A 15,194-nucleotide genomic window follows, 5' to 3' on the forward strand; every position below is an offset into this window, starting at 1 on the left:
AAAAGAGCGTAGCGAGGGTTGCTTCACCACATGTGAGAGAGCAATCCAATCGAGGACAGAAAGTTTAGAATCAGAGGAACACCAGAAGAGAAGATTTGGAAGGTATAGAGAGACTGTCCTCAGCGCCAAGCAACAGTCTGCACTTGGAGCTTTGCAGGTGACTTTTTAAAGAAGTTCAGTCCACATTGCACAAGTGGTCTTTCAAATACATATCGAAAGCTTTCATTAAAAGAAAATGTGTTGCCTTTCCTGTTAGCAATAATAATAGTGTGCATTTGTTTGCTTTTAATAATCCATGTTACTGAGAACTGTTCAATGCAATCAACTTAAATTTTTCATCTGTCTACTGCTCTTAGGATACAAGTCTCAGAACGTCTTGTATTACACATATTGGCTTTGCATTTGTTTTTCAGTCAATGTATTTTCGTTGGTCTGTAAGCCTTTTGTCCTTTCTTCAGCTAATGTCTGTTTCTTATGTTAAACAGCTTTGTTTTGTTAACAGGAACTCACCTCTTCATTCCCCCATGCAGGTCAGCACCCTGTGGCTCCTCTTACCACTCACAATCTTTCTTTCCTCTTGCTCTAGGGCATTAGATTTGGGGAAATAGTTTGATTCACATGCAAATCATGTCAGAGCACCACTGCTTACGCCGCTAATTATACCAGTGTTGGGACATGGACTTGCTGACATCACACTGGGATATTAGCCAGGAGGGAAAGTAGCTAGTGCTCTTTCTCTCTCATGTGTGTGTGTGTGTGTGTGTGTGTGTGTGTGTCAATGGAACTTGAAAAAGAATAATACAGGAAGTGAGATCATTGACTCGTAGATAGGGTAAAGAAAATAGTCAAAATTGAAGTATTTTGCTCTGAGAAGTATCATGGTATTTACAGTAGTCACTGTGAATATACCGTTCAGTTTATGCTACAAAATTAGGTACACCTGCTAGAGGCACTAAAAGGATGATATTGATTCTAAGGGCCTATGACTCACAGGGGTCATAGTAATAGTAAAACATTAGTATATTGTATTGGTGGAGCCCATACTGATACTTTTTTTTACAGAATTGAATTTATTGTCTTTTTAGAATATGCCAAGTGACCAATAAAATAAAACCTGTGGGCCGATAATGCCCCCCTGGCTGCGCTTAGGGCACTTCTGCATTAAATATTTAACACATGTAAAGGCTTGATTATATAATTAAATTGTTACATGTACATATATATTGGACAGACTAATTTCAGATCAATTTACATACAACGATGTAACAAACGTACAATAAAGCGTTCTTTCGTACTTTTATTGTGAAGGCTCAGACCGGAAATGGCGTGACTACTTTCTCTAGCTTGAGTGTAGTTAAAAATTAAAGGGCTGTTAAGCAGGGACTCACGCACTTCCACGCACTGCGAGTCCGCGTGGATATAGTCTCCAAAGCACCAATGTTGTTTAACTGTACGGAGGATATTTAACTTTTATTTTCTGGGAGTGGAAACACTAAAACTCTTCGGATTCTCTGGTCTCTTCTGGATTTGCTGGTGCTACATTTTGGACTTTTGACGCACTGCAAGTCCTGTGTGACTGCAGTGTGTTCGTTGGCAGGAGTGGTGAATGTGTTCTCAGTGGGCTGACAAAAGGCTTTCTTCACGGAGTGGATAGATGTAGTGGCGGGGTACCGACACCACGCAGCGGCTCTTTCTTGGCAAACTCTGCGGTGCGATGAGGAAGACGTGGAAGACTCTGGCTTCACCCAGCCGCACTGTATAAAAAGGTAATGACTTTCTTACACTGTTTTTGTGGATTTGGAGCTGTTTGGATTGCCGAGGAGCGATGTTCAAGGAATTTGGTACGTTAGGGAAGGAGACGTTCCAAATATAAACCTAAACTTAACGGGCTGTTTAACGTTCCCGAAGTGTCTGTCTTTAAAAAGTGCATTCTTTTGCAAGTAATGAGGATTGTTTTGATGTACATTTTATATAAGGTGTAAAGCTGCAGCGTTCCCCAATTTGACGTGTTTGCACTGGTTTGTGTCCCCCACCGACCCCCGCGGAGCGCGATGGTCAAGCTACTGTGCGCTCTCCAGTCGCATCGTCTTTTGTTACGTCGCCTATGTGCCTGATGGACCTTGGCAGATCGCTTGGTGGATTTCTTGGCAAACAAGTGCATACGAGGATTGAAACCGCATCTGTTGTTTTTCCTTTCTGTTGCAGTGTATTTCAGCATATTTTGCCTGTTTTTGTTGATGTAGTTGACAAGACTCCGTAAAAGTAAAGACATATTAAGATTTCAGTATTTGCACAAGAATCATTAAGGGTGCGTTCATACTTTTTTGTTCCGGTTAAAATGGATTATAGAGTCTGTTTGCTCTGCAAGTTCGGTTCGTTTGGTCAAGTGTGAAAGTGCAGTCCAGGACCAGAAGGACCGGACCACACAGGACAGCCCAGACAGACTGTAGACGGAACTCTGTACGCTTTCCTGCGGACTCTAGTCCTGAGTGATAGTGGTGGGCGTATCGATCCAAATATCGATATTATCGATACCAGGGTGGTGTCGGTGTTTTGAGACTTATATTTTTCATTTTTCTTCTGTATGTTTTCACAAATATATCAGTTTTTTGTAGTGTTGTTCAAGCGCAGTATACAGTAAACTCTCATTCACCGCAGTTAATTGATTCCAGGTCAGACTGTGATAAGTGAATTTCCACAGAGCAGGATTCCTAATAAATAAATAACATTTTTTTGTAATTGGGGCTTAGAAAACCTATTTAAAACATTCTAAATACGTTTTTAACATTATTAACGCCGTCTATACATGAAATAACACCCCTATAGTCACCTTTACACCCAATATAGTAGACATAATAAGAGTAAATAAGCCATTTAAGGCATAAATAAGGGGCATGGAAACATTTTCAGGTCAAAACAGCAAAGTATTTTATCATTTCAGCCTTTCATCCACATGGAAAAAGTGTTCTGGGTGCACTGAAATTGTATTTTTTCTAAAAAACGGCTTCCAGAGTGGGAAAATCTGAAAACACCGACATGTCGTTTCCGTGTAGACCAGCGAAAACCCTGTTTTATGAAAATGATGATGTCACCGACCCGTCGCCACCCTCTCGCCATCACCTGACCAGAAGTGAGCTTTGACGAAAAGCCAACATAATATCTGAATAATTTGACTGACATGACTCACCCCAGTCAACATTCTTCTGACGTGTTATACTCCAAAATGACTCGCAGAAGTAATTACACTTTGTAATAAGTCTAGATGAGCCTTGGAAAGCGGAAGACGACGGACTTATGTGCTCTTCTCCGATTTGGTGTGTGGCATGGTTCCGTCTGTGAGTCTGTTTACAGCGCCACACGTAGGTATGCCTTGTGTATTACATCGTTTTCACCCAGTGATCCGTTCCCGTCTGAATGCAACTATTTTTTAATCCGGCACAGTGTGGGTGCAATTTTTTTCAAGCCGCCAAAAAAAAAAAAATCCTAGGAATGTTTCCTAATGGGAGCAGAGTGAGTGGCGGACAGGAAGTGGCATCGGGGGTTAAGGGTTGAGTTTCAGCTTGCAGTAGGTTACGGCCGCAATAGTATCCGGTGTTTTTATTATGGGTTTTTATTAAGGATTATTGTGACTGTGTGATATAATTCAAACCTGCAATAAAAGCCTGTTGCTCTGGAAATCAAGTTGTATGTATGTCTCACCGAACATTACAGTAACATTACTGACACCTAGTGACCAGTGTAGAATACTACATATCTTCAACGTCTTTGAATGCAACTTGTCAATGCCTTACATTTGTATTTTAGTTCATTTAGCTATTTTTATGCTTGAAAATGCTTGATTTAGTCAAAAATCAGTAACGATTGTTTAAACATGTATATGTTTTGACTAATAATAGACCATATTCAACCAAGAAACCTGAACAATTTATTTATTAATGTATTTTTGAAAAACTGTGAGAGTGAAACCATGAAATTCGAACAGCAAAGTGGGGTAGAACAACTGTATTGTTTATATTTCAGTGTTTCCTATAAATTAATTTATTTGTGGTGGCTCGCCACAAACAGATTTGGCGCTACCTGTTTGCCCTAGCTCATAAACACATTATAACAGGTCTGTCTGTGAATGTAGCTTGTCCGTCCAACTCCAGCCAGTAGATGGCATCGTAACTGCTTCTTAACACACCTCATACGCACCTGGTCTCTCAGAGAATGAGATGTAGCAGGAGGGATCAGTGTTTCCAATTTAGCAACATTGTCGCTAAAGTAAGTAAGAAATCAGACCCCTTGAGAGCTTTTGGTCCGGACCAGAGTACTGATAACACGTGTGAATGCTTCAGCAGCTTGCTTCACTCTGCAGGTCTGAGAGCTGCAGCCTAAATATTCACTAAACTGACAGACTACCATTATTCTTGCATGGGAGTAATTCATTTCGGTCCCTGTTATTGCCTATTCCCCCAAACTGCTGACAAATGGTTCCAGCCAAATATTCCAATAGGGTGGATATGCTGTGATATTTTCCTTCAAAGTGTTTAATTAGTTTTAGTCACTGGGTGGCTTCTGTTTGATGCGTCCCTGTGGCAGGCAGTTAGCAGGGAGCCTGTTGTGGTGTGAGGTTTCCTTGGAAGCAGGTCTATGACTTCCTCTGTTCCCACAATAGGGAACAAGTTGGCACTCACTGAATAAGTAATGGAATTTGATTTGATTTGAAGCACGACAATCTAGTGCACAATCTGAAATTTAAAAAAATCGTCTGAATTTGATGTGATCCCTCCTGGGAGTCGTTGACCTTGCACAGCAGAGTGAATGAGTGTCATCCACGTACGCGTGTGTTCGTTGTCTCTCTGCAGTTGGTTTGATCTTATACTTGAGATGAGCCTTCAATCTTAATATGTGCTTGACTGGAACTACTGTATCTCACTGGATGTGTTGCAGTTTGCTAAGACTGTGATTAACAATCCACGGTTAAACAGTATGTAATTAGTATTCAGTGAGTTCGGTTAAAGAGATTGTATATTTCCCATAATGCAAATGCATGTAAACACTGTGATAACCCATGATTAACCCTTGAATAAGAACCCATAATCAGTAATGTTTAGAAACGTGTTCCTAAAGGAAAATGTTAAATACAGTAAGTGGGGAAAAAAGATGGAAATGACTGAATGGATAATCCAGCATGAAGTGCTAACCCTTAATGTATCATACATTTCCCATATGGTTTGGGTATTGTTAATAATTGTAAAATAATTTAATGCATGATCATTTAAGCATGGTTCTAAGAATGCCAATTCCTTGTGTGGCATATTCTGTCACCACCTGCTTGAAGGTTCTGTGTTCTTATTATAGCTTGATAATGATGCTTAATCAATGGACAACAATGGGTCTGCCTTCACGCTATAAGTATTGTGACAACTGAAGTTGGTAGTGCATTGGAGAGTGTGTTCAGTATGACTCAGGTGTTATGGTCAGAAATTTGTCCTGGGCTAAGAGCACATTGTTTTTCATGATGTCAGTGCAAGTCTAGTTGAATTACACATTAGATTGTTTGCTATAGACAAGAATGACTTGTTTTTCAATTGTCAGACCCGTTTTACTCATTTTGCTCTGTTTCAGTCAAGCCTGCTGATGGCATTAAGGTCATTAAAGTCACAGGAACTTGTTTTCTTTTGACCAGGTAAATGACCTTTATGTGTGACATTAGTGAAGCATGCTGTTTTGGTTTAAAGTCAAAGGATCCTAAATAGTTTCATCATTTTGTTTAGATGGTTGTCCCCAGGGGAGACTAATAAGAGGACGGGACTTTGTCTCTCAATAATGAGTTATGACAGGTGGATGGCGGCATAATCACTGGCCTCAGAAACACATTGCATCTGGCTCGTACTAATTGGCCACTAATGGAAAACGTCTTTGTCAAGTCTGACTCTTGTCAGGAACACCTCCAGTCATGTTTAGCTGTGACTAAATCCTAATGGCTCTGAAGTCGACATGCATCCCAGGGCAGGTAAATACTTTGTGCTCTTGTCGAGTACTCACGAAAAAGTCCATGAAAAACTGGACACAACAGATCTCCAAAACAGTGAATATAAATGTCGCACTTCCCAAAGGGAAACCACATTAAAGAGGAAAGATGTGCTTCTCCCTTTCCAACAATTATTCCAACAAAAACAACAGCAGAGTGTAGTGAAGTGAAAAGGCTTGGCTGGAGTGTGAATGTGAACCCAGCTGTACTCTACTCTGTGTTCTCCGCTTTATGCTTTTGGTGTAGTGCTGTCATTTAAAACTATAATTTTCATTTGATCTTGTTGTGATATCATTATAGTTTTAAATGACAGCATTGCACCAAAAGCATAAAGAGGAGAACACAGAGGAGGATAAGGGGCTCAACTATCATTGTGGAATATGGCTCCAACGTTCCAACTAGATCTGGAGTTGAGTTATGTCAAGTTGGGATCCTAGCAGGTCAAAACCCATTTTCCTAAGTATTAGTTGACGAAGTTTGTTTTTGATTTATTATGGATAATGCTGCTTTTTGCTCCTGGTCATATCAAACCCGAATATTAACATTTAGCTTTTATACTTTTAAGTCCTCAGTCAGGTCATTCTTGGAGAAGAATTAGTAATTCCAACAGCCACAAGTACATACAGCAGCTACTCGTTCTCCTCCATTGTTGTTTGTTAGCATTTCTTGATTCTCAAGATTGATGCGTTCAATGTGGTGCGGTTTTTGCAGTGACCTACGAAACCAAGGCAAGTAAGGCTGAGATGGACCTGTGCAGTGGAATAATGTTTGTTGATGGTGACTATAAATGAGTCATTTTTTGAGGATATTGAGCGTTTCTTTCTTGTGTCTCTTGAGAAGACATACAAGAGGAAATGGATTTCATTTGGAGAGCGGACAGACTCCCTCTGGTGAATGGTCATGTGGCACATGACCCCCTGTGACCCCTCTGTCGTGTGAGGATGCACAATTTCAGACGGCAAGTTTAAATTTGAACACAACAGAGCCGGGATGTGATGATTTCAAATGAAATGGTAACCTACTGATTTATATTCCATGCTAGTCCATGTTCTGTGTGAATTATTAAATCTATGCATGTCTTCAATATTGCATGATTCATAGGGCTGTATTTTAACTTCTTCCCAGAGGACAAATACTTTGAGCCAAAATTAAAAGTGAAAACAAGCATTTTTACTTCCTTCACTTGACCTCACTTTTGTCATTTGAGGCATCCAGGATGTAAATTTGACTTGTACAACCAGCGTCTCCAAATCTTTGCTAATTGAAATCATGTAGATTGTAAGAGGAAACTCAGGTTTTAAGTTTCAGTGGAGGGAAAATCCAGCATGTGTGTGAAGCTGTTGTAAATCATGAGGATGAGGGGAGGGGGAGCTAGCATACAGGCCTCAGAAGGCCAACAGGATCTCTGCCAGAACTCATGTGGTGAGGAGATGTTTGCCAGGTGAAACACTGAAGGATGGTTATCAAACATCTGGACCGGGAGGAGGGGGTTGTTGATGGTAGGGTGTAGCGGTAAAGGTCACACCTCTCTCCTCCTGATGTACTAACTATACAGTCTCACGTGATTGTGGACGATTCCAATTCATTTTTCAAACACAAAAAAAATGTACCGTATTTTTCACTGTTGAAGGAGGCGATATTGTTTATGCTCATACTGAAATATTTATAACTGAAGTAACTTTTAAGCACACAAAATGTAAAGTCTGTGACTCCAAATCTCTGCAGTGTCAGGTGTGGTGGCAGACAAATCCACAACTACAAAGCCTGGCAGGATCCAAAAATGTTCAGTTTTGATATTCTCTTTGTTAGGGTGGAATAAATTTAACAAATTGTTTATTATCGTGGTTGTATTGGGGCTTTGAACTGCACAAGATCACAAGATGTGATGTGATTGTGTCACAAGATCTCGTATCACAAGATCTCACAAGATTAAAATGTGACAAGATTTCTTGTTCAGTAATAAAATGTCTCATGGGCACTTGACCTGGGACGATAATAAGTAAATTAATCAATCACACAACACAATGAATGAACATGAACTGGATAGTTTTGCCAGCCTCAATGCATTGCCACGTGCATGCGTGTCTCCCGCCTCTAAACAGGCAGGAAGAGGGTTCACGATGTGCATCAGTTTCAGCATCATAGGGCATTTGTTCCATAGAACAACAGCATGAACAGTCATACAGTCTATTTGTCTCGGTGGGTGGAGGCGGGGCCGGTAGCATACACAAAGAGTGCAGAAGAGTGTAACAGTGGTAATTAAATTTGCAATATATCGTCATATATTTTGTATATTCCTTCATTGTACTTCTTTTTAAAGTAAAGTTAAAATCTCGTCTTGTCTCGTGAAGTGAGTGTCTTGTGACACCTCTCAGTGTTCTCAGCACTTCAATTCTATACCACCACATTTGTGTTTTTTCAATATTGCAGGATTATATTTTATTTTTAATCTATGATAGTAAAGGGCTGGTCTTCCAGTGCCATCATTTCCATTCTGAAATCACAGATTGATTTAGCCCTCGGGTCGTCTCTGGCAAAATGTTTGCCCTTTTTCAAGCGTGGCGATAAGGACAAGCCCCGGGCGATGCTGGCTATTCAGGTGGCTGATAAGGTTTGATGTGTTGAAGCTCAATGTTTTTTGTCCTTCATCACAGAATGCTTGCAGAGCATTTGGTGAAATGTCTTCCTCTGAAACAGTGAAGAAGTCCCACGCGTTCGACACCATGTTTGTTTGCAAGGGAGCTCAGGGGAAGTTACGACAGGCCGTTTGCAGCGCATCACAGAAAGGAAGCACTTGATTTGCTCAGCCTGAACTATTTCTGATGCCATAATTCCTCATATCCGCCGACCGATTATCGTGCACCCCTTTAAAAAAAATAAAAAAAAATCATACTTTTCTTGTATTGGATTTCATTTGGTTTTATGAGTGTACCTAATCTTTAGGCCAGTGAATGTCGACTCTCAAGTCAAACATGGAACACCAGGACACACAGATTTGTCCTCCAAGAAGGAATGCATCGTGAAATGTTTTGCTTCAGGTCCTCCCAGGCTATTTGTATATCTCCAAGACCCCAAGGCAGAAATAGAAACAGCTGACGTGCTGACTTCCTGACATGCGTTCAGTGAGTGAGTGTCTTGTTCTTTTGTCTTCACATTTGGTGCCATTATTTTGGCCTTTTGAATCTTCTTTTTGAATAAATGCTCATTTTCTCTGTATAGATTTCCGGTTTATCAGGTGCCAAATGAATAATGAGCGCAGTGATGGTGTACAGAGCTACATTATGCCTTCATGCACTCGACTTACTGGACAAGTGAGTTGGTTTGCTTGAGCTTGGCCTTTTATTATATCCACAAGTATTGATTTAAGTCACAAGTGGCCGTTTTGTGGCTTACTTATATGTATGCTGTCATTTGGTGTATCTTGTGGCTTGCCCTTCCACGTTGGCAACACATGTCTGCCTCAGCTCACAGTGCTGTTGAAAACTAGCGATGACAGTAATGGCTGGGAAGGAATCACAAGTGGTGATAGAGAATCCCTCCAACTGTTCGACCTATTTGAATGCTTTCCTTTAAAGGCTCACATGCCATATGACAAGTTGTGACATGCCTCCGGGAAGGCTTTACTGTGAGGATACTTGAAAACTTCTTGGAGCTCTCGCATCGCCATCCATCAGGGTTAATTAAGCCAAGCACGCTCAGGTGCTTTGTTAAAAAGACACAACCAGCATGACTTTTGCACAAGAGGGGAAAACGCTCCACAGTGTGTCGTTGATGCTTCATGCACCTTACATGAGCACATCTTTGACCGACCGAGCTGTCAGTGTGTCAAACAGTGTGCCAAGTGTCTCTAAGCTTCTCTGTGAGAGTTAGACAAACAGGCGTCCGTCTGGGAAGGTAATGAGATTGTCTCCATGTTTTTGCTGCTTGAGGGGCTGTCAAGGACAACGCAAAACCTATCTGTACACACAATGTCCTTCCTTTGCGTAAGTAGGCAGAGTGATTCAAGGTGGCTTACATTGATATTTTTATTTGAGCATGTTGTGTGTCTCTCAAAAGCGCTATACTTTAAAGCTAAAGTCAATATTCTTCACACATTGCTCCAGTTATTTTACATTTGTGCCCCGGCAATCAATCAACCCTCACTTTAAATGTAGTTTATCGGCAAAGTCCATAAACTTGTTGCAGGTTACAAAAAAACAACAAAACAAAGACAATTTAAATAGCTTAAACAGATTTAATAGTACAAACAGTCATTATTTTTTAATTGATAGTTACAGTTAGTGCATTAAAATAAACAAAATAAACATAAGTTGAATATTTGATTCTTGCTTCATACTTTTGCTTCCAGTGAGCATTCAATTTACCTAATCTACTGAGCTACCTTTTCATTAAGTTGCCTAGCTCAGTTTGGTTCACTACAGTATAGTTTGGATAAATCTCAATCATCTGTATTCTGTGCATATGTGGTAGGGTGTGCTGACATGAACTCTCCGACATAATCCACAGTATTTTTTAGGTGGCGCCTTTACATTATTACATTATACTGTAACAAAGAAGTGATCATTTGTGAAAGTGCTTAAAAGTGGGACTGTATGGACAGAAGTTCTGATTAATCGATTGAACGTTGTGAACCATTTTACGTCTTCATTAATCAGGCTGGACCAGCTGCTGATATTGAGTGCTAATTGTGGTCGGAGTAAAAATGTTCAGGGGTGTGCACAATTCTGCTTTCCATCACCGTCACTGGTTGCATTCGGCTATTATTCCTTGTTCTTGGTTCCTCAGAGGGTTGTTAAGCATTGTATTCACTGCCTCAACATTTTTACTGTGAGACCTGCTGTGGGAGGCCTTGACCTTTGACCAAAGAGGAGTTTACTCCCCTTATGGGTAAAGCCCCCATCTGGTTTTAAGAAAAAGTCAAAGGGTATTTACAGAAATTTCAATTGGGCTTTACCGTGCTTACGACCAAGTAGGTGGGATGATTTGACGTTTTTCACAGATGGATTCCTTCGAAAAAAGGCTTGTACATGATGGGAATGCGATGATTTACGACAGGCTTCATAGGCCCAAACATGCACTATAATGTTTCTGCTGAAATGACACTAATAATGATCTGTTGAAGAATATGTTCCCACTCTCATGGTGTCGTCTCTGAATTGCTGAGTTGAAATGAAAATGTGTCCAGTCCACAAATATTACAACTGTTCTGCCTATTTTAAAGGCCACATGAGGCCACATTTTAATTTGTGCATCCGGTGTTGGCTGTGCATTTTCAATTTGTCTTCCATCATCAATCTAAGGCAGTTTTTTCCTTTCTTTTTTTCCCCAACGGTAGGAAGATTTGTGTGCATTGTAAGTGTCGTCGAGAGGAGCATGCAGTGAGCGCCATGCCTGTGGAAATGGAGAAGACGGTCACTAAGCTGATGTACGACTTCCAGAGGAACTCCACTTCAGATGATGACTCTGGTTGCGCTCTGGAGGAGTACGCCTGGGTGCCACCAGGACTCAAACCTGAGCAGGTGCGCAAGTTGAATTCTCAATCATATAATATTATTGTGAAAATGAAATTTTTTTAAATGCGTCGGCACCAAGATGGCTTATCAGTTTATATAACTTATTAGTACACTTAGCACTGTTTCGCTTCACCACATGCTGCAATATTCCACATTATAATAACTCCCCAGTTTGCTTGCTGAGCCTCCTGCAGGCTAAAGGATAACAAGGATTATGACGCCCCTGCAGTCACATTAATCTCCAATTCATTCTGCCTGCAAACATGTTTACCGTAAGTTTCATCAGCCTCATCTTAGCTTCTGTGATACACAAACACATTAAACGGCTCCGTGCACATCCAGGAAAATCCGCTTTTACCGTACTTTGTTGAACCACTACACGTATGGGAGGGATACTGGTTTTATTGGACAGTGGGAGTGTTTATGGAAGCCACTTTCTTTTTGTTGATGAGCTCAGGGTGATGAACCGGTCAATACAGAGCTGGCGCAGCCCTCTGTTTTCACCCTTAAGGGGCCATTTTTCATTCCCCTCCTGGGTCACATGACCCAGCCTTGAGGTCAATTAGGTTCTCGTCTGAGGCAGTGCGATTTTACAAGCGGTCAGGCAAAAGTGGAACCAGAGCTGTGAGTGATTTCAACATATTTTACTATTGCTGTTTGGTGACATATGATTTTCACGTTATGAGAAATATTCAGCGCTGGTGGTCTGATGTATGTCATCCTCTCGCACACAATCTTGAAGAGTGACAAGCTAAATAATCTCTAGGATCTCGGTAGTTGGTTTAGGTTTCTCCCTAGAGAGTTGATGCCCTATTGGAGTGTAGAGCTTATCCAACTATAGTGTTAAGTCACAAATCTCAGCGCACATACAGGCTACAACTATGGTGTTCTCCCATCAGATCATCAGAATATGATTATATTCAACGGTACCAAATGTAAGGTAGAAAATGCTCAACTGCAGTACGTATTAACGTAAATGTTTCATGTATTTATGAGCTGTAGTATGACTGCTAATACTGAATCTCAACGTGGGCTGTCATCTGGCCATCCCTCTGAATTATCGTGGCTGCTGCCAAGTCACAGCTTGTCAAAAGCAATCGGCCTGGAAGCATCATGTGGCAAGAGCAATGTCATCCACAATGTGTCGTCTGTGAAGACCCTTTTTTTTTTTTTTTTTTTTTTTGGTGAAACACTGATATGTCTCCACAAAACAGCCTTCCGTGCCGGTTGTGTTACACTGTGAATACAAAGAGATAAGTGATAAAACTTTCAAGCGATACTCATCTAACCATTGTAACAAATTTGAATAAAAATCAGATTTTTTACGGCAATGTAGAACTGATTTGTTAGACTGAACATGTAAAGTCACAGTCTGCAACTTGATTGAAGAAGAATAATGTTTCTGTTTATGGATAGGCCTACCCCTCTTAGGCAGACATTACGGGTAGCTTTCCCATTATGTTTGACTATAATGTATGCAAAGAACTACCTAGCAAATGTTGATCTCCAAACATATGCTCATTTCCATTCGGTCATAAGGTTTTTTCAATTCAACCCAGCAAGTTATTTGCTGCTACCCTCTCAGAAAAAGTACACCCCTGCGCTTTTGGGGTACATTGGAGTACATTCTTTTGATGGACAATACAATGTTTGTGTCCTGGAAAAGACCAATTTCCTCCTTTTCACAGCACAGTTCATTTTTCAAAGGTGCCTTTCAGGTACTTTTCTTGAGGAACTTTGGCTACGTTCACACTGCAGGTCAATAACGATTTTTTTGCTCATACGTGACCTGTATCTGATTTTTTTCATGACGGTGTGAACAGTAAAATTCAGATTTCCAGGCCTCGTTTGTATGTAGATATAAATCCAACATGTATCCTAGCTACTGCAGTTTGAATGGTGTGGTCGCATATGTCCAACCTATACGTCAAAGGCATCTTTTCCAATTTACCGACACTTGGATAAAAGTACAATGGTTCTGTCGATGTAAGCAAAAGTTATTCTTGTCATCCGAAAATAATTTCACGAATGTGTCAGTGAAGCGGTTCACGTCAATGTCCCACCACTCCTGGCTCCGACATCCACCCACACGCTCCTCGGAACAGACATTGCAGCAAGTTCTCCACAAACTGACATAGCCAAAAGTCCTGCCCTCTTTCTTCTTAATCTTAATTATTTGGCTAAGAAAATGTCGACTCCCGTTGCACAAAATCCTTGAAATTACCGTAAACGTGCCAAGGAAAGCACAAATTGAGGCAATGTTTACTTCTGTAGTAACTTTCAATGCTGTGCTTTTGCGCATGCGCGTCACTTCCACATTGACAAGTCAAATTGTTTTGGTAATGTGAACGACCACATAAAAGATTTTCAACAACAATTCTGAATTAGGCATCATACCCTGCAGTGTGAATGTAGCCCAAGTCAGCCAGGGTTTGAGCCGGGCCAATACCAAATGGCTGACATAAATCACTGCTGATTTCACATTTATCAAACTAATTCTTCATCGCTAAGTAATTATAATTTAAGGACACATGACCAGAAATGACCAAAAAAACATGAATGCTCGCGCTGCTACCATCTTATTGTGTATTAGGTGTAGGTGCTGCAAAATTACACTTCACAGTCACCACTTCGCTGCAGTAATCTGTTTTTCTGCTGCCCTCGGTCTCCACTTGAACAAAATTTGTCACATTGCCCACGTGGCCAACATCCACAAAATGACGAGTACGGTAATCGCAGTTCTCGTCCATAGTTATTGTGTCTTGTTCCAACAAATGCATTCAGTGTGGCTTTTTTTTGCAGTTTCCCATGATACCATATTGAAGTGGAAAAAAGACAGTACCATGCAGTGGAAACGGGGCAAAATAATGTAGTAGCTCTAATTGTACCTTGAGTGGCAAACATGAACTTCTACTCTGACCCTATTTTTAACAGTGCAGTGTTGTCAATAATAAAAGGTGTCCACTAACGTCTATAAAGTGGCTTGTTGAGAGATTGTCAGTATTGGTGCCGGTTGCTATCCTCTCCCGCTGTCTGGTCAGTAATTGCAACACAAACCAGCTGTGTGAAACCATCACTCATGTCACTCCGCTGTAAAGTCCTACCATTTTTGCATTCAAAATACTCCTTTCGCTACAGTTAGATATTGGGCCCTGTCTTTAGTTTAATCTGCTTTTGATTACAGTTATTATCACAAGCCACCCCCTCCTGACTCTCGCCGCAAACGGGTGTGTATTTTATGCTGTATCTTCTTCTGATCTTTTCCGCTGGGCGGTGGGTCTTTCACCTCTCAAAAGCAACCTTGTTGTTGTTGTTGTTGTTGTTGTTGCTGGAAGCATGTCACATGCATGCTCACCTGGCAGCATGTGCACTTTCGCCACATGTGTATCAGTACTGTCTGTACTGATGGCCCCGAGTTCCACTCGTACGTCTTGCTACTGGACACACATGCCTTATCGCTCCACAACGGCAGCGGATGCCAACAATAGCAGAGTTCTGGTTACATTTCCGAAAGAAGGTTCCAGTCGTTACTGTATTTCAACAAGAAGCATGCACGTGGAAGGCTAAACAATTCCCTGACATCTGGGGAAGTACATTTATGAAAAGATTGTTGGGTAGTGTAAGGAATCTTGGTTGTTTAGGTGTGGTCAAGCGGCTTTATTCAA

The 15,194-nt window shown here is 40.9% G+C and overlaps 1 protein-coding gene across 2 annotated transcripts in view; it reads left to right on the forward strand.

Annotated features, from left to right (window-relative positions):
* The window catches only part of prickle2b (prickle homolog 2b), a 95,979-nt gene that overhangs the window by 66,070 nt on the left and 14,715 nt on the right, over window positions 1-15,194 (forward strand). The window contains exons 1-2 of one of the 2 annotated variants that reach the window (XM_054785274.1): window positions 1,383-1,766; window positions 11,352-11,535. In XM_054785274.1, the coding sequence (XP_054641249.1) occupies window positions 11,404-11,535 (132 nt within the window). In that variant the 5' untranslated portion in view covers window positions 1,383-1,766; window positions 11,352-11,403. Of the gene's footprint in view, window positions 1-1,382; window positions 1,767-11,351; window positions 11,536-15,194 lie in introns of those variants that run through there. The other variant, XM_054785273.1, reaches the window with a different exon arrangement.

Source organism: Dunckerocampus dactyliophorus, chromosome 8 (genome assembly GCF_027744805.1).
Source record: "Dunckerocampus dactyliophorus isolate RoL2022-P2 chromosome 8, RoL_Ddac_1.1, whole genome shotgun sequence".
Taxonomy (NCBI): Eukaryota; Metazoa; Chordata; class Actinopteri; order Syngnathiformes; family Syngnathidae; genus Dunckerocampus; species Dunckerocampus dactyliophorus.